Source organism: Ovis canadensis, chromosome 20 (genome assembly GCF_042477335.2).
Source record: "Ovis canadensis isolate MfBH-ARS-UI-01 breed Bighorn chromosome 20, ARS-UI_OviCan_v2, whole genome shotgun sequence".
NCBI lineage: Eukaryota > Metazoa > Chordata > Mammalia > Artiodactyla > Bovidae > Ovis > Ovis canadensis.
The window spans coordinates 55999656-56017610 of record NC_091264.1 but is presented as its reverse complement, the minus strand read 5'-3'; the positions used below and the strand labels follow the sequence as shown (position 1 = coordinate 56017610).

Genomic DNA, 17955 nt, shown 5'->3' with positions numbered 1-17955 from the left:
TTAAAGAGCATGCTCAGCAAAGGCAGTAACCACTTTGCCCTCCCTGCTTCTTCACTTGAACAGCAAATGTCAGAACACGGTTAAAAATAAACCCTCATGTCTGAGTCAGAGCATCTCTGGCAGTGCGCAGGGTGCAGCCGGCGGCGCTGGGGCTTCTTAGATGATTCTGAAGCTCGACAAGACGTGGGTTAGTTTCCACCTCCGGCCCATTTTGGAGCTTGGTGTTTTGATGTGACCAGAATCCTGGAAAAGAATCACATCTGTAGGGTCTGTCGGTCTGAAGCTTAATCATTGGTTCTCATGAGTAGGGAAGAGAAGGGTTTTTATAAGCCTCCCACTTTGCCAGTGGCCTAAATTTATTTTAGTAAGTGAAAATCACAAATCAGTTCCCTATTGAGCTGAACTATATTATTAATATTTTAATTGGGGAATTTCTAGCTCTGGGTTGGATTCCAGAAATGGCTCATGAGACCAGAGCCCTTGTTCTGAGCCCTGGCACCCAGCACTCAGGTCCCTGCTGCCCAGCCTTCTGGTCACACTGGCAAAGGTATGACCTCTGGCTACACAGCCTTGCTGCCGAGGCGGCTTTAGCCAAGGTAGCTGGTCTTGAAAGCTCGTCTGCTCATTCTTGGTTTGCGTGTGTATTGTAAGTGATTTAAGTGGTGTGCAGCGCCCAGCCTGAGCCAGGACTAGGCTGACCCTCAAGCTTGAATGATGGAGTGGCCTCCTGTCCCCGTGGCTTCCTGTTCTGTCCATCCATCCTTGGCTCAAACAAGTGCTCTGGAATGTATGTCAGGACATAGCCATTTGGATAGTCTTCCCTGTGGTTCCTTGTAAACCTGGATGGCTGTAAGTTGAGTTGTGTTAACAGTTACACATGGGTTTTTGATGCCCAACAGATAGCTGGTTCTCCTGTCCTGTTCACTCTTTCTTCCCTTTGTTGCGGAGGGAATAACAAGCGTTTGTGGACAAGTGTTTGTGTTTATGTGCATGAGTAGGTCAAATAGGTTTCAGTGTAGCCAGAGAAACAAGCAGCCCAGACCCATCCCCATCCAGGGTGCGCGAGTCTTTCCTCACTTCCCAGCTGCCCCCCACCCTGCGTCCCCGATAGTCCCGGAGGCCTCTAGGCCCTGGGAGGTGCACAGGGGCGGCTGCAGGAAGCGCTCTGCTATGTTGTTTAGGGGGTGAGGGACCTCGATAGGAACACAGCCTTCAGCAACCTGTCCCAGGGTGTGTTGGTTATGGGGCTGCAGAAACTGTTCCCACTTGACCGCCATGGGAGGGGCGGTGCTCCTGGGCTCCCTGAACGGGGGTGGGGAGGGGTGGGAGGCTCTGTGCGCCTCTCTGGATTCCACATGAGAAAAGGCAGGTTTCCCCCAGAGAAGGAAAGTTTAATTTAGGTGCCTGGTTAGGGGCTTCCGTCTCAGGAAGTGTTGTCCCAACCACAGGCCACCCTGGCCCTCGCCACCGCTGGGCGCCGCCGCCGCCGCCGCTGCCGCTTGATAAAGCTGATGGCCTGGGGATGGCGCTCTTCCACCTGCTAATTCTGTGTCTCCCTTTTCAACCCAAAACAGGAACAGATTATCAGCCTGGTCAATCAGATCTGTGGCAAGGTATCTGGTAAAAACGGCAGCATTGAGAACTGTCTCAGTAAACCCACACCAAAAAGAGGGCCCCGCAAGAGAGCCACGGTGGACGTGCCGCCCTCCAGGCTCGCATCCTCCTGAAGACGCCAGCGCCGTGGGCGAGGGATAGACGTTATTTTGTAATTATTATATTCTAGTTTGGAGTACTTGCTGTAGGATACAAGCTGTCTTTGCACTAGCTCTAAAGAAGATTTTCTTCTGGTTTTAGAGAACTAATTTTGTTTTAGCATTAAACTGTTGAACTTTTTTTTGTACTTAGAATACCTAGATACTGCAGTCAGATTTTTGAAACTGCCGTATACTCACTGTTTTAAAACCCTCGAGGGGCTGTATTAATTTGTGTCGCCCCTTGTGGCTGACAAAAGCCTTTCTGTTTGATTTTTTTGTTTGTGTTTGTTTTTTTGTTTGTTTGTTTTTTCTTTTGTAATTGTTGGGGGAAAAAAGGCTTTTTAACCCATTTTTGAAGAGGGTGAAGTTTGGAGAACAAATTTTAAAACCACCAGTCATGTGAGCAGATTTTTTTCTAGAGAGGAAAAGGGATAGACACACACACACACACACACACACACACAAAACTTGAAAGAAATGGCTTTACTTGGCTGTCTTTTCTTCTGTCACGTGCTGGATGAGTTTGTAAGTGTAAAACCGGAGAATCCCCATTTTGTTTCTTTGGGCGGTTATGGCAGCTGAAGGCGGACGTTGTTTCCTAACCATAGGCAAAATGAGGAGGTCGGAGCCACTGGGCTCTCTTTTACCAGCACTTCACTATGCATCTGTTTAAGGAGAAAGGGGAAGAGAAGAAAAAGACTGCCTGCCTTGGAGGGGTCACGTGAGGGAAACCTGTGCCTGATTTCATTAGGAAATCCATTCTGTTCTTTTTTGGTGCTGTTGGCTACTTTATCAAAAAACCCTTCAATAGCATCCTTAAGAAAAAAAAAAAAGGAAAAAAAACGTGATTGAAGCCGGAAGTGCTTCTTTGTCATGGATGTGCAATCTTTCTGACATTCCATCTTCATCTCACCTGTTTGTTTTACACCTTCACAGGTCAGCATTAATTTTTCTTTTTAAACTCGTTTCGTTGGTGATCACATCTAGAGCCACTCGGAGGTCTGCGGTTCTTTTTGAATGTGAAAATGCATCTGCGCTCATCTGGTCTATTTTTTCTCTTCATGTTGTAACAAAAGGAAAGAAAAAAAAAGGAAAAAAAAAAACAACCCGTCCCTTTTGTACATACGCCTGTAAATTGTTTCAAATACTTGAGCCTTTTTCTGGGTGGGGGAGGGGAGGGCGCGAGGACAGATGAAGAAAAGCCTTACACTTCCGTTTCTTCATCGGGTGGACTGGATGCTTACAGGGTTTTTCTTGTAACATTTATAAGTGCTGCTTACATCACTGAACAACAACAACAAAAATAATAATGGAGTAGCTGTTGCCCTTCTCCGGTTGTGTGTACAGTATGTGTGGAATAAAAAAGGGAAACTGTTTTCACAAGCTGTTCTTTGTTTCATGATTGGACTCAGCGATCCCGCAGCTGCCGTGTTGCACTGAGCTGGCCGGCGGGGCCGTCAGCAGCGTCCTGTGGTACTCTCTGTCGGTTGTCGTTGCCGAAGACTGAACTGTGTTGGCGTGTTTAACAGTGACATGAGCAGAGTCGTGGTTCCCAGTGTGCTTGTCTGTTCCATGGCCTTGCTGTGTGCTGGCCCTCTTTTGGACAGTGAACTTCCGCCTACGGCTTGCGGTCTGACGTTTTAATTTATTAGCGCTGCTCTGCACCCTCCCTTGGGAGGGAAGACTTTTCATGTTGTTTATTGCCAGTTTTTTGTTTACTTTTCAGGTTTGTACTACAAGGTTTAATAATAAAACAAAGTTTTTTGGACACCTGTTTGTCTTGTGGAAGATGAGTGAATGAAATCAGCTCTTTTCTGATCAAAGGGCTAAGGGTCCATCCCCTTGGCCAGGGAGTGGTGTGAACACAGAGTTTTAATCTCATTTTCTGACAGTGGTGAGTGGTGGTGGGGGAAACGTACTGCTCTGTGACCGGGGTCTGGTGAGGAGTGAAACGGCGTGGGGACTGGGCCCATGTTTCCTTTCTCCCTCCGTGCCAGGTGTGCTGTGCTATTAAATAAACTAGGGACTGTTGTTGGACTTGACCATTCTGCCCGAACTCTGTTAGAGCTGAGAGGAGGCCCGATTTCCTACCTGCAAGGGGCTTAGCTCGCCAGCGCCGAGCTGCTGTGGATGCCAAGCTCCCTGGCCCCACCTGCAGGGCGTGTGTATTTAGCAGCCTTTCTGTACAAACTGGCTACGTTTAAAGTTCTCAGACTTTATTAGCTGTTGCAGTCACTTGCCTCACGTTATTGTCAATTGTGTAAAAACCAAGAGCCCCCCCAGGCCACCCACCTTCACCACGGGTCTCTGTGCACGCTGCATCGTCCTTCAAGGTGGTCGGCGCCCAGGCGCCCAGCCTTAGGAGTCGCTGTCGTCGGTGTGTAAGGTGGCAAGGGCGGTGTCCACCTCCACGCCCTCCTCATCAGACTGGACCACAGGCGACTCCCCACCTTCGCTGGAGTCGTGGGAGGCCGGGTCGGTACCAGGTGAGGATGAGGAAGGTGGTGTGGCTGGGGACTGGGAGGGACTGGGCACCTGGAGAGGGACTGCATCCTGACCGGGGCTTGCCTCAGGCCCTGGGGGAGAGAGCAGAGGAGAGCCCATCATGGAAGTCCTGCATCTCAGCGTTGCTGGCCACGACGAGCGTTTGAACTTGCAGCGAATTCAGGGGGCGGAAGTTCTCTGTTCCTGCGACGTGCAGGAAGCTCTTGTAGAAGGTGCTGAGCGCGGTGGCTCCCCGAGGCCACCTGGGGCTCCAGCTGACCCTTCTTGCCACCTGTGACAGGTGGAAAGATCCCGAACCCGTCCCACAGCCTCCGGTGACACCACGCTCAAGACCCAATGGCAAGTTCTGCAGGTGTGACTTGCGTTGCTCCATGACCTTGACAAGCCAGGTTTACCTCTTTATAGCCTCTGAACTAATTTCAAGGAAATGGACCTTAACAAGAAAAACACTTGTGGAGCCTCTTACAGGAACCAAAACCTCACACAGGTGATAGGAGTCTTTTCCTGCCACTGGGGAGGGGAGGAAGGAGCTGCTCTGTTGGAAACACAGGTCAAGGGGAAGCCCCCAGGCCTGACTGAGGACATGGAGCTGGTGGTGTGGGACCACCAGGTAGGGGGCAGGTGCTGTGAGGGGCTGGCCTTCCCATCTTTCGGAGCATGGAAGAAACACGTTCTCCATGGCGACAGCCTCAAAGCCCACCCACCCAGGAGGAATGGTCTGAAATTTACCGAGAGGCCAGGTATAGTGCCAGAGCACCAGTAAAGATGTAAATGAACGTGAGATCATGGTAAGTTATTAAATGGAGAGAATATGCCCCCAGGATCGCCACTAGTTTTTAAAACGTAAGCTGACAGCTGAACACACGCCTTGGCCTTGCCCCCAGCATCAAATACCATCTACTGAATAGGGAGGGTGGGGAGCCACACAGACCTCCACCTCCCCAAAATCTAGTGCTTAACCACAGAAACCCAAGTCAGACTTTGCAGACAGAGGAGAAAATAAAAATGCAATTTTAAGAAAAATGCCCTGTTTGCTGAAGGTATCTGGGAAAAGCACTGAGAACCTTTGAGAAATCGATGGCTGCGACTGCCAGTGTGTCCTGCGTCCACGTCTGTGACGCCAGACTCAGGGGGAGAGTGGAACAGCTTAGCACACGGTATCTCACCGAGCCAGAGGGAAATCACGGTGCTTAGAGTGATTATGATGTCTGTGCAGGCTTTTCACCCCTACCTGAGATAGGGGACAGCAGGGTGTTCTCCTCGCCACCAGAATTCAGGAAGACGTCCAGGGCCTCCTGGTCAGAGATATCCATCAGATCCATCTGCTCCAGCATGTCCACGTTCACCTCCATGGACGACATGCTGCCCATGGGCTCTGCGGAGACCGCCACGAGAGGAGGTTAGGTTTGCCCTGGGTGAACTTCCACTGCATTAGGTATTAGCACATTGTGTTTTCTGGGTGTAAAATACCTTCTACCTTCAAAATTGAGTCTGGAGTAATGTATTATTGACATGTCCCAGTTTGGTGTTCTTTAAATCCATCCTAGCTTAACCATGGTTACTGTTACCTCTTAGACCTTGCACAGCAGGTCCTCTTTTCATGCCCAGCCGTGTGCCTGCATGTGCTGAAGGCCACCCTTTCTGCATTAAACAGCTGCAACTCAAAAGAGGCTGACATTCCTGCCAGACACCTGACGGTGGTCGCCTCTAACTTTATTACAGTTCCATTGGGCATCTTCCCTGCCCTTAGGACATTTCTCAGGTCTTCCATCTTAACAGATCAAGGTAGGGTCTGCTGCAAGCCGGCAAGTTGGAACTAAGAGCTTCCTGCGGTGAAAGCACAAACTAAGAAAACAACTCAGCCCACCAGCATAAAGACGCTACAGGGCAAGGAGTCTGAGCCTGGTGAGGGGTGTGTCCAGGGTCTGGAGTTCTGCGATCCAGAAAACTACAAGCCAGGTAGCTTAAGTAGATGGTGCCTGTCACAAGCAGACAAATTTCTGGATGTGGACCCATCTTTAACCTGGGTCTCATCAGGAATATAAACTCCACTCAAAAGCCAGTCCAGTCCAGAACTAACAGCACACACATCCCTGAGTGAGGGTCAGCAGAAACAAAGATTATTATCATCTTTCCCCAAGAATCTAAGTGGCTTTAAATATCTTAAAGATTAGAGTCAGATAAGGAACACTGTCAGAAATCATGACAGGCGTTTGAAAAGAGCCAGATAACTTCCAAATAGGAAAAATCACTGAAATTTAAAACTGTGGCAAAGTTAAAAGTTTTGCTAGTAAACTAGAAGACTGGATAAGTTCTCCACTACATAGCAAAGAAATAAGTGGAAGTATGAAAAAGTACAGAAGTTTCCCAGTTCAAAATGCGAGTGGAGACGGGATGAGCAGTATTCTAAGCGGCTGATCTAGACTTGCTGCAAGGTCTGACATTCCAGACTAAGGAACAAAATACGTTCCAAGCAAGGCAGATAAACCGTCACCTGAGCTGCAGTGAAATGAGGCAGATCAGGAAAGAGGAAGAAATGCTGGCGGCTTCTCAGCAGCAGGAGGCAGACTAAAGACCATCTCTTAAATTAGGAGATGTGTGAAATGCCCCCTGAGCCTGCTCTCCAGAAGTGGCGGGGCCCAGGAGGGAGGGATGTTCAGTGAAGACAGCATCTTCAGTGTGAGTAAACATAAAGCTCTGAATAGGAAACGCCTAACTCGGCATTTACTCCAGCCAGGACCGGATGATGCCGGTGCGACGGGGCACGAGGTGAGAGCTCTGTCCTGTGGGAAGGTAGGAATCTACTCGTCTCTGGGCCCGCAGTGCCCTGCTGGCACAGGTAAAAGGGTGGGGGTGGGGGTGACCCTTGGGTCAGCAGAGACGGCCACCCAAGGTGGCAGAGTGGGTGGCACCTGCCATCCGCACCACCCTTGGCTGCCAGAAGTCACAGGCACACCGGGCGGTGCCATCCAAGGGCTCCTGCAAGGCTGGCCTGGCAGGCGAGCCTGCTCCCCTTGGGGCTGCCTCCTGGAGAAGGTGGGGGCACTGCTGGAAGGGGAAGGGGCACCCGGGTCTTCTCTGGGGCTGGGGAGGCCTTGGTGGCTCTGGGCTTTTTTTCTTCAGTTTTGAAAGCAGTTTTTTTCTTTCTCTGGCTGTCCTCTTACAAAGGGGAGGAAAAACAACACTGGACTGAAAAGCATAGGAAACATTTTCAGGAGAGTAGAAAGCACCAGAAAAGGTAGTAACGAAGCCAATTTGATAATTTGTTCTGTGGCAAACCTGGTTCCTTTACCATTTGCTGTGGCCACTTCATCACCATCTCATTAGGTGCTTTCTAGTTTCCTGAAGATGGAAAATGTTTCACTGGTGGTAAAGGTCTAGTTACATTCTGTTTATAGGAGACATTCTTAAAATATTAGAAACATTTAAAATGTAAGGAAAAATAGGAAGTCAGCAAGCAAATAATTAAAGGAGAAAGCTGATATGGCTGTATTACTATCAAACCAAATAGATTTGAAGGGGAAAGAAAAGCAATATTGGGGTAAAGCATAGCATTTAATAATTTTTTTTAATTCAATTCACCAGGAAGGTAATTCAAAATTTGTGTGACTATGTATTTTGTGACTTTTAAAGTAAAATATGGAAGCATGACAAGGAAAATGTAAGGAGTCTGTAATTGAGGGGGAAAGGAAGGTTTAATGTACCTCTGATAATTAAGTAATCCAAAAGATATTAATAGGAAACATCTGAACAGGCCAATTTACAAGTCGCCTGAAACATACACCTACAGATCCTCATGCCCGTCACCTAGAATCTTGTTCTTAACTACACACACAACATGTAAGAGAATGCTCTAAAAGGCCATAGTGTCAGTCGAATCAAAGAAGAAACCTCCTTTTCTAGCCACGATAAGATTCAGTATTTAAAAAACACTTCTAAACAACTTCACAAGTCAAATAAATCTTGATGGAAAAAAATTTTAAAAACCCAGGAACTATTACTGACCAAAACTTGGAGAATATACCGAGAAGAAAGATTAAAGGCACAAGTTAACAACCTGAGGGATGCAATATACAAACCTGACCCCAAGGACTGCAAAGACTGTAAGGTATGTGGATCTGAAGATTAGAATCTAAACAAATCCATCGGAAATTCACAAAAGCAAAGCAAACCTCTAGAACCATAGGAGAAAAATAGTTGAGCTCTTCCCCCAGGAAAGCATGGGTCCCTGACAGTGTCAGAAGTAAATTACACCCAACACAGGCCAGATAAGTGGAAGAGTGGGACAGAAAAGGGCCTCAGAAACAGGAATGTACTGAGGCCTCAGAAACACAGTGAGTGGAGGAGAGAATGGTGCGGAGACAGTCACTGCTGTGAAGAACTGCAGTGAGAGCCAGCCTTCTCGATGGACACGGACCAGCTGGCAGTGGCTTGAGGCGCCAAATGGAAAACAGTTGAACTTCTGGAATAAAACAGCATAATGTTCTTATAACATGGAGGGAAGGGCTTCCTAAACAAAAAGTGGGCTCAGCTGGTCACATTAAGAATAAACGCATTTTGCAAAGGCCATATTAGAATACCCACAGATATAATCAGAAAAGTCTGGTAAGACTCTCTAGGGAGACAACCAGTAGAAAGATGGACAGTCAAGGAAATGCAAATTAAAACCAAAATAGAGTGGCAAAAGTTTAAGTATCTGACACAACTAAGTGTTGACAGCTGTGGAGCGGGCAAGCATAAACACGTGGGTATCCTGGGGAGCACCTATTACGGCTGGATAGACGCTCGCCATATGGCCAGGTAATCACTTGCCTAGCGACATACCCTAAAGAAGCGGGTCTCAAGCTGTGGACCCGAGCCGCGAGCTCCTGACAGAACTTTCAGGGTCTCTGCCTCTGCTGCAGGTCCCCTGAAAGTGCTGAGCTCAGCTAAGTGGCGGCATGCAGCTGCTCATAGCTCCCCTCCCCTTGCGGCCTGCTGTCTCATTATGCTCAGATCTGTGGTGTTTGTCCCTTATGGACTGAGTGTGTGCCCTCCCTCCCAGATTCATACCTTGAAGCCATAACCCCTTTGGGAGGTGGCTCAGCTGGTAAAGCACCTGCCTGCAATGCAGGAGACCTGGGTTTGATCCCTGGGTGGGAAGATCCCCTGGAGAAGGGAATGGCTACCCATTCCAGTACTCTGGCCTGCAGAATTCCATGGACAGAGGAGCCTGGTGGGCTGCAGTCCATGGGGGTCACAAAGATTTGGACACGACTGAGTGACTTTGCCACACACACCTTGCAGGGAGGTGATTATTTGAGATGAGGTGCTGAGGGTGGGGCCCTCGGGATGGGAATCACTGCCCTCCTGAGAAGAGACCCCAGAGCCCTCACCGGAACCAAATAAGCTCCAGAACGGCGCGAGAGCCTGTTGTGCATAAGGTACCAGTCTGAGGTGGAGGCACAGCACCCCGCGAGCCCAGGCTGGCGTCCCTCACCCGTGCCTGATCCTGAGGACACGCCACAGGGAACAGATGAAGATGACGGCGGGACTCGGGGCAGGCAGACCACGCTTTATCTGCACTGTTGGGCTTCCCTGGTGATACAGTGGCTGAAGACCACGTTCCCAGTGCAGGGGGCCTGGGTTTGATCCCTGGTCAAGGAACTAGATCCCACATGCTGCGACCAAGACCTGGCACAGCTCAATTAACCCATCAGCACCCAAACGGCACTGCTCCCCTCAATTTAAAAAGCACTATGTCCACACCACCTCCAGTGCCTCTGACACATTCATGACGCGAGTGTCTTCTCTACATGCTTTTCCTTCCTCATTCTTAACCTCTCCTGCAGGGGCACAGAGTTGAATGACAGGGGCTGCAGTGAGGGTAACATTAATTGGGGGCTTCAATGAGGGGGCAGGGTATGGAGAACAGGGCCAGGCAAGAAGAGGAAGGCTGCGTGCAGACGCATCTGGGGGGGAGCAGGGCTTTCCGAGGGGCTTCCCCGGTGGCGCCGGTGGCAAAGAATCGCAGGAGACAAGAGACATGGGTTTGATCCCTGGGTCGGGAAGATCCCCTGGAAGAGGACATGGTAACCCTCCAGTATTCTTACCTGGAGAGTTCCATGGACCTAGAGGAGCCTGGTGGGCTACAGTCCACGGGGTCACACAGAGTGGAGACGAGTGAAGTAACTTAGCGCACAGGGGTTTGCAAGGGGGTTGGAAGGCCAGGAAGCCCAGGACACTTATCCACACTGCCCGCTGCTCCGGAGCTGGCCCCTCCACGGACATGAGCATTCGCACATCTAGATGTATAGCACAGCCCCGATTTTTTTTTTGTAGCCGTTCTCTTCTCCAGGGGATCTTCCTAACCCAGGGATTGAACCCAAGTCTCCTGCATTGCAAGCAGATTCTTTACCAGCTGAGCCACCAGGAAGCTCAAGAATACTGGAGTGGGTAGCCCATCTCATCTCCAGCGGATCTTCTCAACCCAGGGACTGAACCAGGGTCTCCTGCATGGCAGGTGGATTCTGTACCAGCTGAGCCACTGGAGAAGCCCCTTACAGAGGCCAGGGATCTTAAATGTCCAATTAGGAAACTGCTAGGCTGTGTCCCGACCGTGCAGATGCCACTCTTAAACCCTTGCAAAGGCTTTTTGATAATGTTGGGGAAGGATCCCCATGCAGCATGAAGGAAGATTAGATACACACAAAAACACCACCCTCAAAGGGCTTCTCTGGTGGCTCAGACGGTAAAGCGTCTGCCTGCGATGCAGGAGACCCGGGTTCAACCCCTGGGTCAGGAAGATCCCCTGGAGAGGGAAATGGCAACCACTCCAGCACTCTTGCCTGGAAAATCCCATGGATGGAGGTGCCTGATAGGCTACAGTCCATGGGGTCGCAAAGACACGACTGAGCGACTTCACTTTCACATGGTAATAGGGATTAGTCTGTGCTACAGATTTATGGCTACTATTTGTCTCTTTTTGCTTTAAAAAAAAAAAAGTATCCCAGATTTTACCTTCAGTGAAAGCCTAGAACTACCTGGAGAGGCAAAAACAACAGCAAGACAAGAGTGGCAGGTCGCATCCAGTTTAGGTTCTGGTGTAGTAACAAAAGCCCCTGCGGCCTCAGCCCAGCCCCACTCCGGGGGCAGCACCCCACCTGCACCCCTCTAGGGGCTCCCCGACTTGCCTCGCCTCTCCGCGACCTGCAGGTAGCCCGTGGAGAGGTACTGCTCCATGTCCTGCTGGAAGGCTTCCTCGAAAAACTTCTGCCGCTCCTTCAGCTTCAGCTGCTGGGTCTGCTCCATCTCCAGGACCTTCTGGGAGTGCTCTGCATCGAGTTCAGCTGAGGATGCAGAGAGATCGGGGTCAGGGTTCAGGAACGGATGTAAATACCCACTTGGAGGGTCAATCTCGTTGATGAGGCCACCTATGCATCTGCCTTGACCTCACCCGGCTTGGCCCGGCACACAGGAGATGCCCAGCAAGCACGGGTCACAGCAAGCACGTGGCCGTGAACCAGCCACTTGGCTGAGGGGGCTAAGCTTGCAGAGCCTTGTGCTAACTTGTCTGAGCAGGATGGAGGTGTGAGCGGACTCCACACTGGTCCTCATGGTGCAACACAGTGTGTCAAATCAGCATGATGTGGGTTCAACTCCTACAATGTTATATGTCAGTTATATTAAAAAAAACTCTTCAAGAAAGTACATGGTGTTACCAAGTGATTTTAACCAAAAAGCAAGACCAGAATTTGCAGTGAACAGTGGTCTCTGAGGCCCCACAGGATGGACCTTACTCATCCCCTCCATAAATACTCAGCACTGTGTGCCATAGCCCCCAGGTACAACATGATCCTCTATGCAGAGACTGTGGAAACTTGGTAATGCTGCATATTTTTACCCCCTAATCAGTCGTCAACATTTAGAATACTCTGGATATTCTTGTATCCTGATCATATATGCAATGAATGCGAACCAGTACTAACAGGAAGGTAAATCTTCCCGACTGTACTCACAGGGAAAGGCGACGATGTGCAGTCCCTCACTGACAGTCACTGCACACTCCCGGAATTTACCTGTCACCTTGACGTGCGCCTCCTCCCCCCAAACCTCTCTCCCCACAGGGAGATGGTCTGGAAAGAGCACGGGGCTGGCTCGGGCCCTTCCCCTTTTAGCAGATGCTTCTGCACACCACACCACCCCGCTTTAGCCCACCTCTGGTTTCTCTGTGAGCTCATCCGTACACCCATGAGATCTTCACTCAAGGTTCATCTCACATGTTTCAAGTTCTCAAGTTCAGGGGGCCTATAAGCTGGCCTAGCACAGGAGTTTCTGGGAACGGAGGCAGCAGTCAAGGCATGCGCGTCCTGCCTCCCAGCCGCTGGGTGGGCAACTCTGGAGGCATTCTGAACATGTCTCCGGGATCTTGGTGGGGCTGCAGTGGTGGCCAGCAATGCATCCCTCTGTCAACATTTCCTCCTGGCCCTCTCACCCCTACATCCCTGGATCACCTCCCAAACCACTTGTAGCAAAATCCTCGTCTCAGGCTCTGCTTCCCAAGAAACCCAAGCAAGGATGTCTAGTACCAGCTACAACTAACTGGGCCTTGCTGGGCCTCAGGGAGAGAGAAACTTATTTCATACAGGTGTTGGCAGGATTAAATAGGAGGTAACATGAGAACCACCAGGCACACAGTATTGACCAAGAGCTGACAGCTAATGTTATGACCAGCATTACTATTAGGAAAAGGACATGATAGGAAATATTACCAGAACCTGGATGAGTACGGCATCCCATACTCATGGAGTCACCCCAGCTCTCTCAGCCCCGTGCAGACTCTTCAGAACAAGTCACCTATCAGTGCCCTTAATTAAATGTGCAAGGAATTGAGAGTGTACTTGTAAGAGGGAAAAGGGAATTCAAGAGGATGTCTTTTCATTTATTTCACTTCAGCCATCACCCTATCTGCTCAAATGCTTGAAGACTGCCAAGTGCATTAGAATAAGTCAACCCTCGAATAGATTAAGTATGCTTCAAACACTTCAAACGAAGTTCAATAACTCTTAAAAAAAATTTCCAAAACAGGCAGCTCAGAAACAAAGATCAATGCAGAAATCATCAAAGGGGTTTTCATTAAAGAGTATCTTTTTTATCTTGAGATTTTCTATAGATGTATAATTACGTAACTTGAAAACTTTCTTCTCAAGACTTCTGCCTCAAAAGTCCAATTTTCTCGTGTTTCTGAATGATAAGTCCTGTAGTTTTTATCGTAAGTCTTCTATGTTGGAATGAAATCTAATCACGTTCCAGCCCTCACAAAAGGTAGGGGATGGTTGGATTAGCAAACTTAAAATGACTTAAAATAACCACTGTTTTAAGTTTTAAGACATGTTCCTAGTTATTTGCTCCCTCTGTCATTTCCCACTTTGCTGAATTCTAAGCCGGATTCACTGAGAACTAAGTACATTCACACCAGCTCTGCACTCAGGACAGTCACGACGAAAGCGCACAGCAGACGCTACAGATGACCGTCCTGCTAAGCGGCCAAGGACTCGCCCCCAGCCAGGTGCCTGAGCAGACGTGCTCTGCTGTGCTGTGCTGTTCTGGAAGTATCAGCTCAGCTTTTGCCAATAAACAACTGCATTTGGGAGTGGAGAAATGATGGAAGAACACCAGGGAGTATTTCAAATCTGGAGGTTTAATATCACCTGAATTTGGGAGAATGACTATTGGAAGACATAAATTATAGAACATTTTCTACAAGGAAAAATGACCGCTTGTTCACATCTAAGATGTCATTTATTATACTCGGGAAAACTTGACAAAGATTTAAAGAACTTCAACAACTAGCCTAAAGATTAAAAAGGAAAAAAAAAACCAAAAAACCCCAAACATTAAAAGATGCTGCCGTTTTTCTACCAGGAGTCAGGCGTAATCGTTTAATTCCATTATCAGCCCAGGCCCGGGTCTCCTTTGATTTCACCTCCAGGTCATTGCTCAAGCTTTATCTGACTGCAACTTCCATTCTAGCCTCCACTATCAATTTCAAATGGATAATTTCTCAAAACAAGAAAAAAAATTCCATTACCAGCAAAGATATAATCAATTCTCAATTATACGTTTCAATGGGGCATAAAGTGAAAGTGAAGTCGCTCAGTCCTGTCCGACTATTTGCGACCCCATGGACTGGAGCCCACCAAGCTCCTCCGTCCATGGGATTCTCCAGGCAAGAATATTGGAGTGGGTTGCCATTTCCTTCTCCAGGGGATCTTCCCAACCCAGGGATCGAACCCGCATTGCAGGCAGATGCTTTAACCTCTGAGCCACCAGGGAAGGGTAGCACAAAATATATCAAATATAAAAAATCCATCAGGTTCATTTCAGGAACAATTTCAACTTATTCCACGACTAAGTCCATTTAACAGAGCTGATAAGTAATAAAAGACAGTGAGGTGTTAATGACTGAAAAAGCCCAGGGCTGCTGGGAAGAAGGAAATGGATGATACAAGGAAAACCAGGACAAACCTCTCTGGTACAAGGGAGAGTCTCTTTAATACAGAAATGTTAAAAGAGAAAACGATAAAATTTAATATGAGTTATGGAAAATTCTGGCAATCGCTACTTATTTTTAAGATTGAGAACATTTTTCATTCAATATAATTAAGACTAAGAATAAAAATCCTTTTTTTTCCCATTGCATTGCACAGCAGGCGTTCAGGATCTTATTTCCCCTACCAGAGATCAAACCAGTGCCCCTGCATTAGAAGTGCAGTTTTAACCCCTGGAAGCAACTCACAAGAGATTAATTTTCAAAATATACAAACAGTTCATACAGCTCAATATCAAACTAACAGCCCAATGAAAAAATGAGCAGAAGACCTGAATAGCCATTTCTCCAAAGAAGACCTATAGATGGCCAAGAGGCACATAAAAAAGATGTTCAACATCGCTCATTATTAGAGCAACGCAAATCAAAACTACAATGAGCAATGCAGATCAGAACTACCTCACACCAGTCAAAACGGCCCTCATCAAGAAATCTACAAACAGTAAATGCTGGAGAGGGTGTCGGAGAAAGGGAATGGGAGTTGGTGCAGGCGCTACGGAAAACTGTACGGAGGTCCCTTAAAGAAAACCAACAATAGAACTACCAGGTGGCCCAGCAACTCTCTCCTGGGCACACAACCCCGAGGAAACCATAATTCCAAGGGCTGCAGGCAGCCCCGCGGCCACTGCAGCTCTGGTACGCCCTGCAGAGCTTGTTCAGACCTCACCAGTCATGTGCGCGCGCGCGTGAGTGTATGGGGCGGGGGAGCTCTACGCAGGCTCACAAATCACCACAATCAGGATGTTACTATTACCACGAGGCTCCTCCTGCTGCCCTCTGTAATCACACCCTCCCCTCCCTGCCTCCCCCAAGTCCAAATCTATGATCATCTCATAAAGGTTACGTAAATGAAATCATGTGGTATATATAGTCTTCTGAGGTCGGCGTTCTTCAGCTGGAATTTCCCTGATTCGTCTCAACAGTTGCTCATGTTCATAACTTGTTCCTTTTTGCTGCTGAGCTGTGTCCATGGTTGGGGGGGGACCACAGTTAAGTGGGACTAGTCACCCACCAAAGGACACCTGGATATTATGAGTGAAGTTGCCATGAATGTTTGTGTACTAGCTTCCGGATGAAAATAAGTCATTTGAGATAAACACCCAGGACTGTAATTCTTGAGTCATATGGCGAGTGAGGGCACCTTTTGGTTTTGAGAGGAACTGCCAACTTTTGCAGAGTGGCTCCCATCCCCAATGTCCGGGTGACCTCTTGCCTCGACATCCTCACCAGCATTTGGTGCTCAGGGAATCGTTTCCTTCCCTTCTCCTTCTCCCCAGAGTAGGTGTCTGTCAGAAACAAGGCTCAACTTCCTCTTAATTACTTTGAATAATTGCTATTATTTAAATAGAAAAACATTTAGTTTTAGAAAAATTCTACACAGGAACTGGGGGCTTGTTAGATGAAGACAAAAATATACACGATTTCCTTCCAGTTTTAAAACCCCACCTCTTCTGTATTTTTACCATTTAACAGTTAACTTTTATTTCTATCTCAAATAAGTTTTCACAATAAGGCACACTCAACTATTTTTAAAGTCTCCCCAACCTTCTGCCTCACCTTAAATGAATGCAAATTGTCTCAGATTGGACAAATAGAGCTTTAACGAATACTGTCCTAGAACGGTAGGTTTTAAATATTCATTTAAAATACCAACTTCTCTGCCCTATGTTTCTACAGTTTTTAAGAGTTTTCTGTCTAGCCTTCATCAATAATTAGCTTCCAAGACAGATTAACAGTTATTTTATACCATATATTATTTCTATGCACATTCAAAAGTATTATAAGAGCTCTTCCCTTATTCCTCAAAATAAGTCTTTGGGGAAAAAAATTCTGTGTATGTTAAGGTCAACACATTTTTAAAAAGCAAGTGAAATGACTTTGCAGAACTTTTCTCCACCCTCCCTCCAACACACCCAAGTGTGCGCATGTATGCACACACAGTTATCAGGAGCCCAATGGCACATTTCTTTTACATGCAGCTAATAAAGGATAACTCTTACCTCAAATGTAGTAGTTTAGAATAACGACTGGTTTTTCAGACAGAGTAACTCAGACAAGTCATGGCAGTTTGTAAGGAGACGTCACAAAGTTCAGTCCTCCAGAGCAGCTACTGCAGCAGCTGTTTCCTAAACCCATGTCACAGGAAACAGACACTATTCTAGTATCTAAACTTCTGGAACACTTAAAACAATTCTATCAATTACCCTGAAGGAAATGACCACTGTCTAGAGTATTAGCAAAATGGACACTGCAGAGACAGCATGTTCCAGGTCTGCTCAAAGCAGGAAGCTAGAAATGCTCGACTGTACCTTACCTTTAGTGCAGGAACAAGGCAGCTTAGAAGACCCTAGCCTGGCTACTGCTCTCTGCTGGTCACCCCTCCAGGCCTCCAATTTCCCATCTGCTAGAAAGGGGGTAGGGTTGGATGATATCCATAAGAAAGTCACTTCCAGCTCTTAAGAGTCTAATTCTATTTTTACTTACTTTTGATTGGGACAGGAAGAAGTCTCCCAAATCCTATCTTCCTTTTTTTGAAAATCAGATTAGCAGTAAGGAATTTAGGACCTTTTAAGACAGTGACATTTCAAGAAAATCAGATTCAACTATTAACAATTTCCTAGAATTTCAAAGTCCTATCTGACAGATTCCTTCATTTTACTTAAGAGTTGTGACCTACTTAATAATTATTGGGGGGTGGGAAAGGTTTATATTGCTATAGGAATCCTTCCAAACTCCACAGTTTGTTGTTGGTGTTAGTACAATTAAACACTCTAGACAAAGTACAAACCAGCTGCTTGTGTCTAAGTATCGAATCAACTATTACAGAGTTCATTCCAAGGCGTGATGGAGATAGTAGGCCTGTAGTGTCATCAAAATCAACTCAAGGGCTGGTGGCAGAGGCCGCTGGAAGACTGCGTTCCAGCACTGACTTCCTGACTCAGTACCTGGTCGGGTCAGAGAATTTACATTTCTAACCAATTCCAGGGCGATGCTGCTGCTGCTGGTCCAAGGACCAGACTCAGAGAACCACCGCTCTTGATGAACTGCTTCTGTGCATCCGCGCTATTCAGATTGTGTACTCTGTACAACTATTTATACAACAGAAAA

The 17955-nt window shown here is 47.6% G+C and overlaps 2 protein-coding genes across 20 annotated transcripts in view; one reads left to right on the top strand and one right to left on the bottom strand.

Moving 5' to 3' along the window:
• JARID2 (jumonji and AT-rich interaction domain containing 2) overlaps positions 1-3522 on the top strand; it is a 231140-nt gene extending 227618 nt beyond the window's left edge. For 12 of the 16 annotated variants that reach the window (XM_069563841.1, XM_069563848.1, XM_069563839.1 and 9 more), the window contains one exon: positions 1575-3522. In XM_069563841.1, coding sequence (XP_069419942.1) covers positions 1575-1727 — 153 coding nt within the window. In that variant the 3' untranslated portion in view covers positions 1728-3522. The remainder of the gene's footprint in view (positions 1-1574) is intronic. The other 4 variants (XM_069563842.1, XM_069563835.1, XM_069563844.1 and 1 more) reach the window with 1 other exon arrangement.
• Positions 3523-3953: 431 nt separating this feature from the next.
• Positions 3954-17955, bottom strand: part of DTNBP1 (dystrobrevin binding protein 1) — a 99965-nt gene continuing 85963 nt past the window's right edge. For all 4 annotated transcript variants that reach the window (XM_069563864.1, XM_069563867.1, XM_069563863.1 and 1 more), the window contains 3 exons: positions 11432-11587; positions 5491-5634; positions 3954-4330 (listed from right to left, as the gene is read on the bottom strand). In XM_069563864.1, coding sequence (XP_069419965.1) covers positions 4113-4330; positions 5491-5634; positions 11432-11587 — 518 coding nt within the window. In that variant the 3' untranslated portion in view covers positions 3954-4112. The remainder of the gene's footprint in view (positions 4331-5490; positions 5635-11431; positions 11588-17955) is intronic.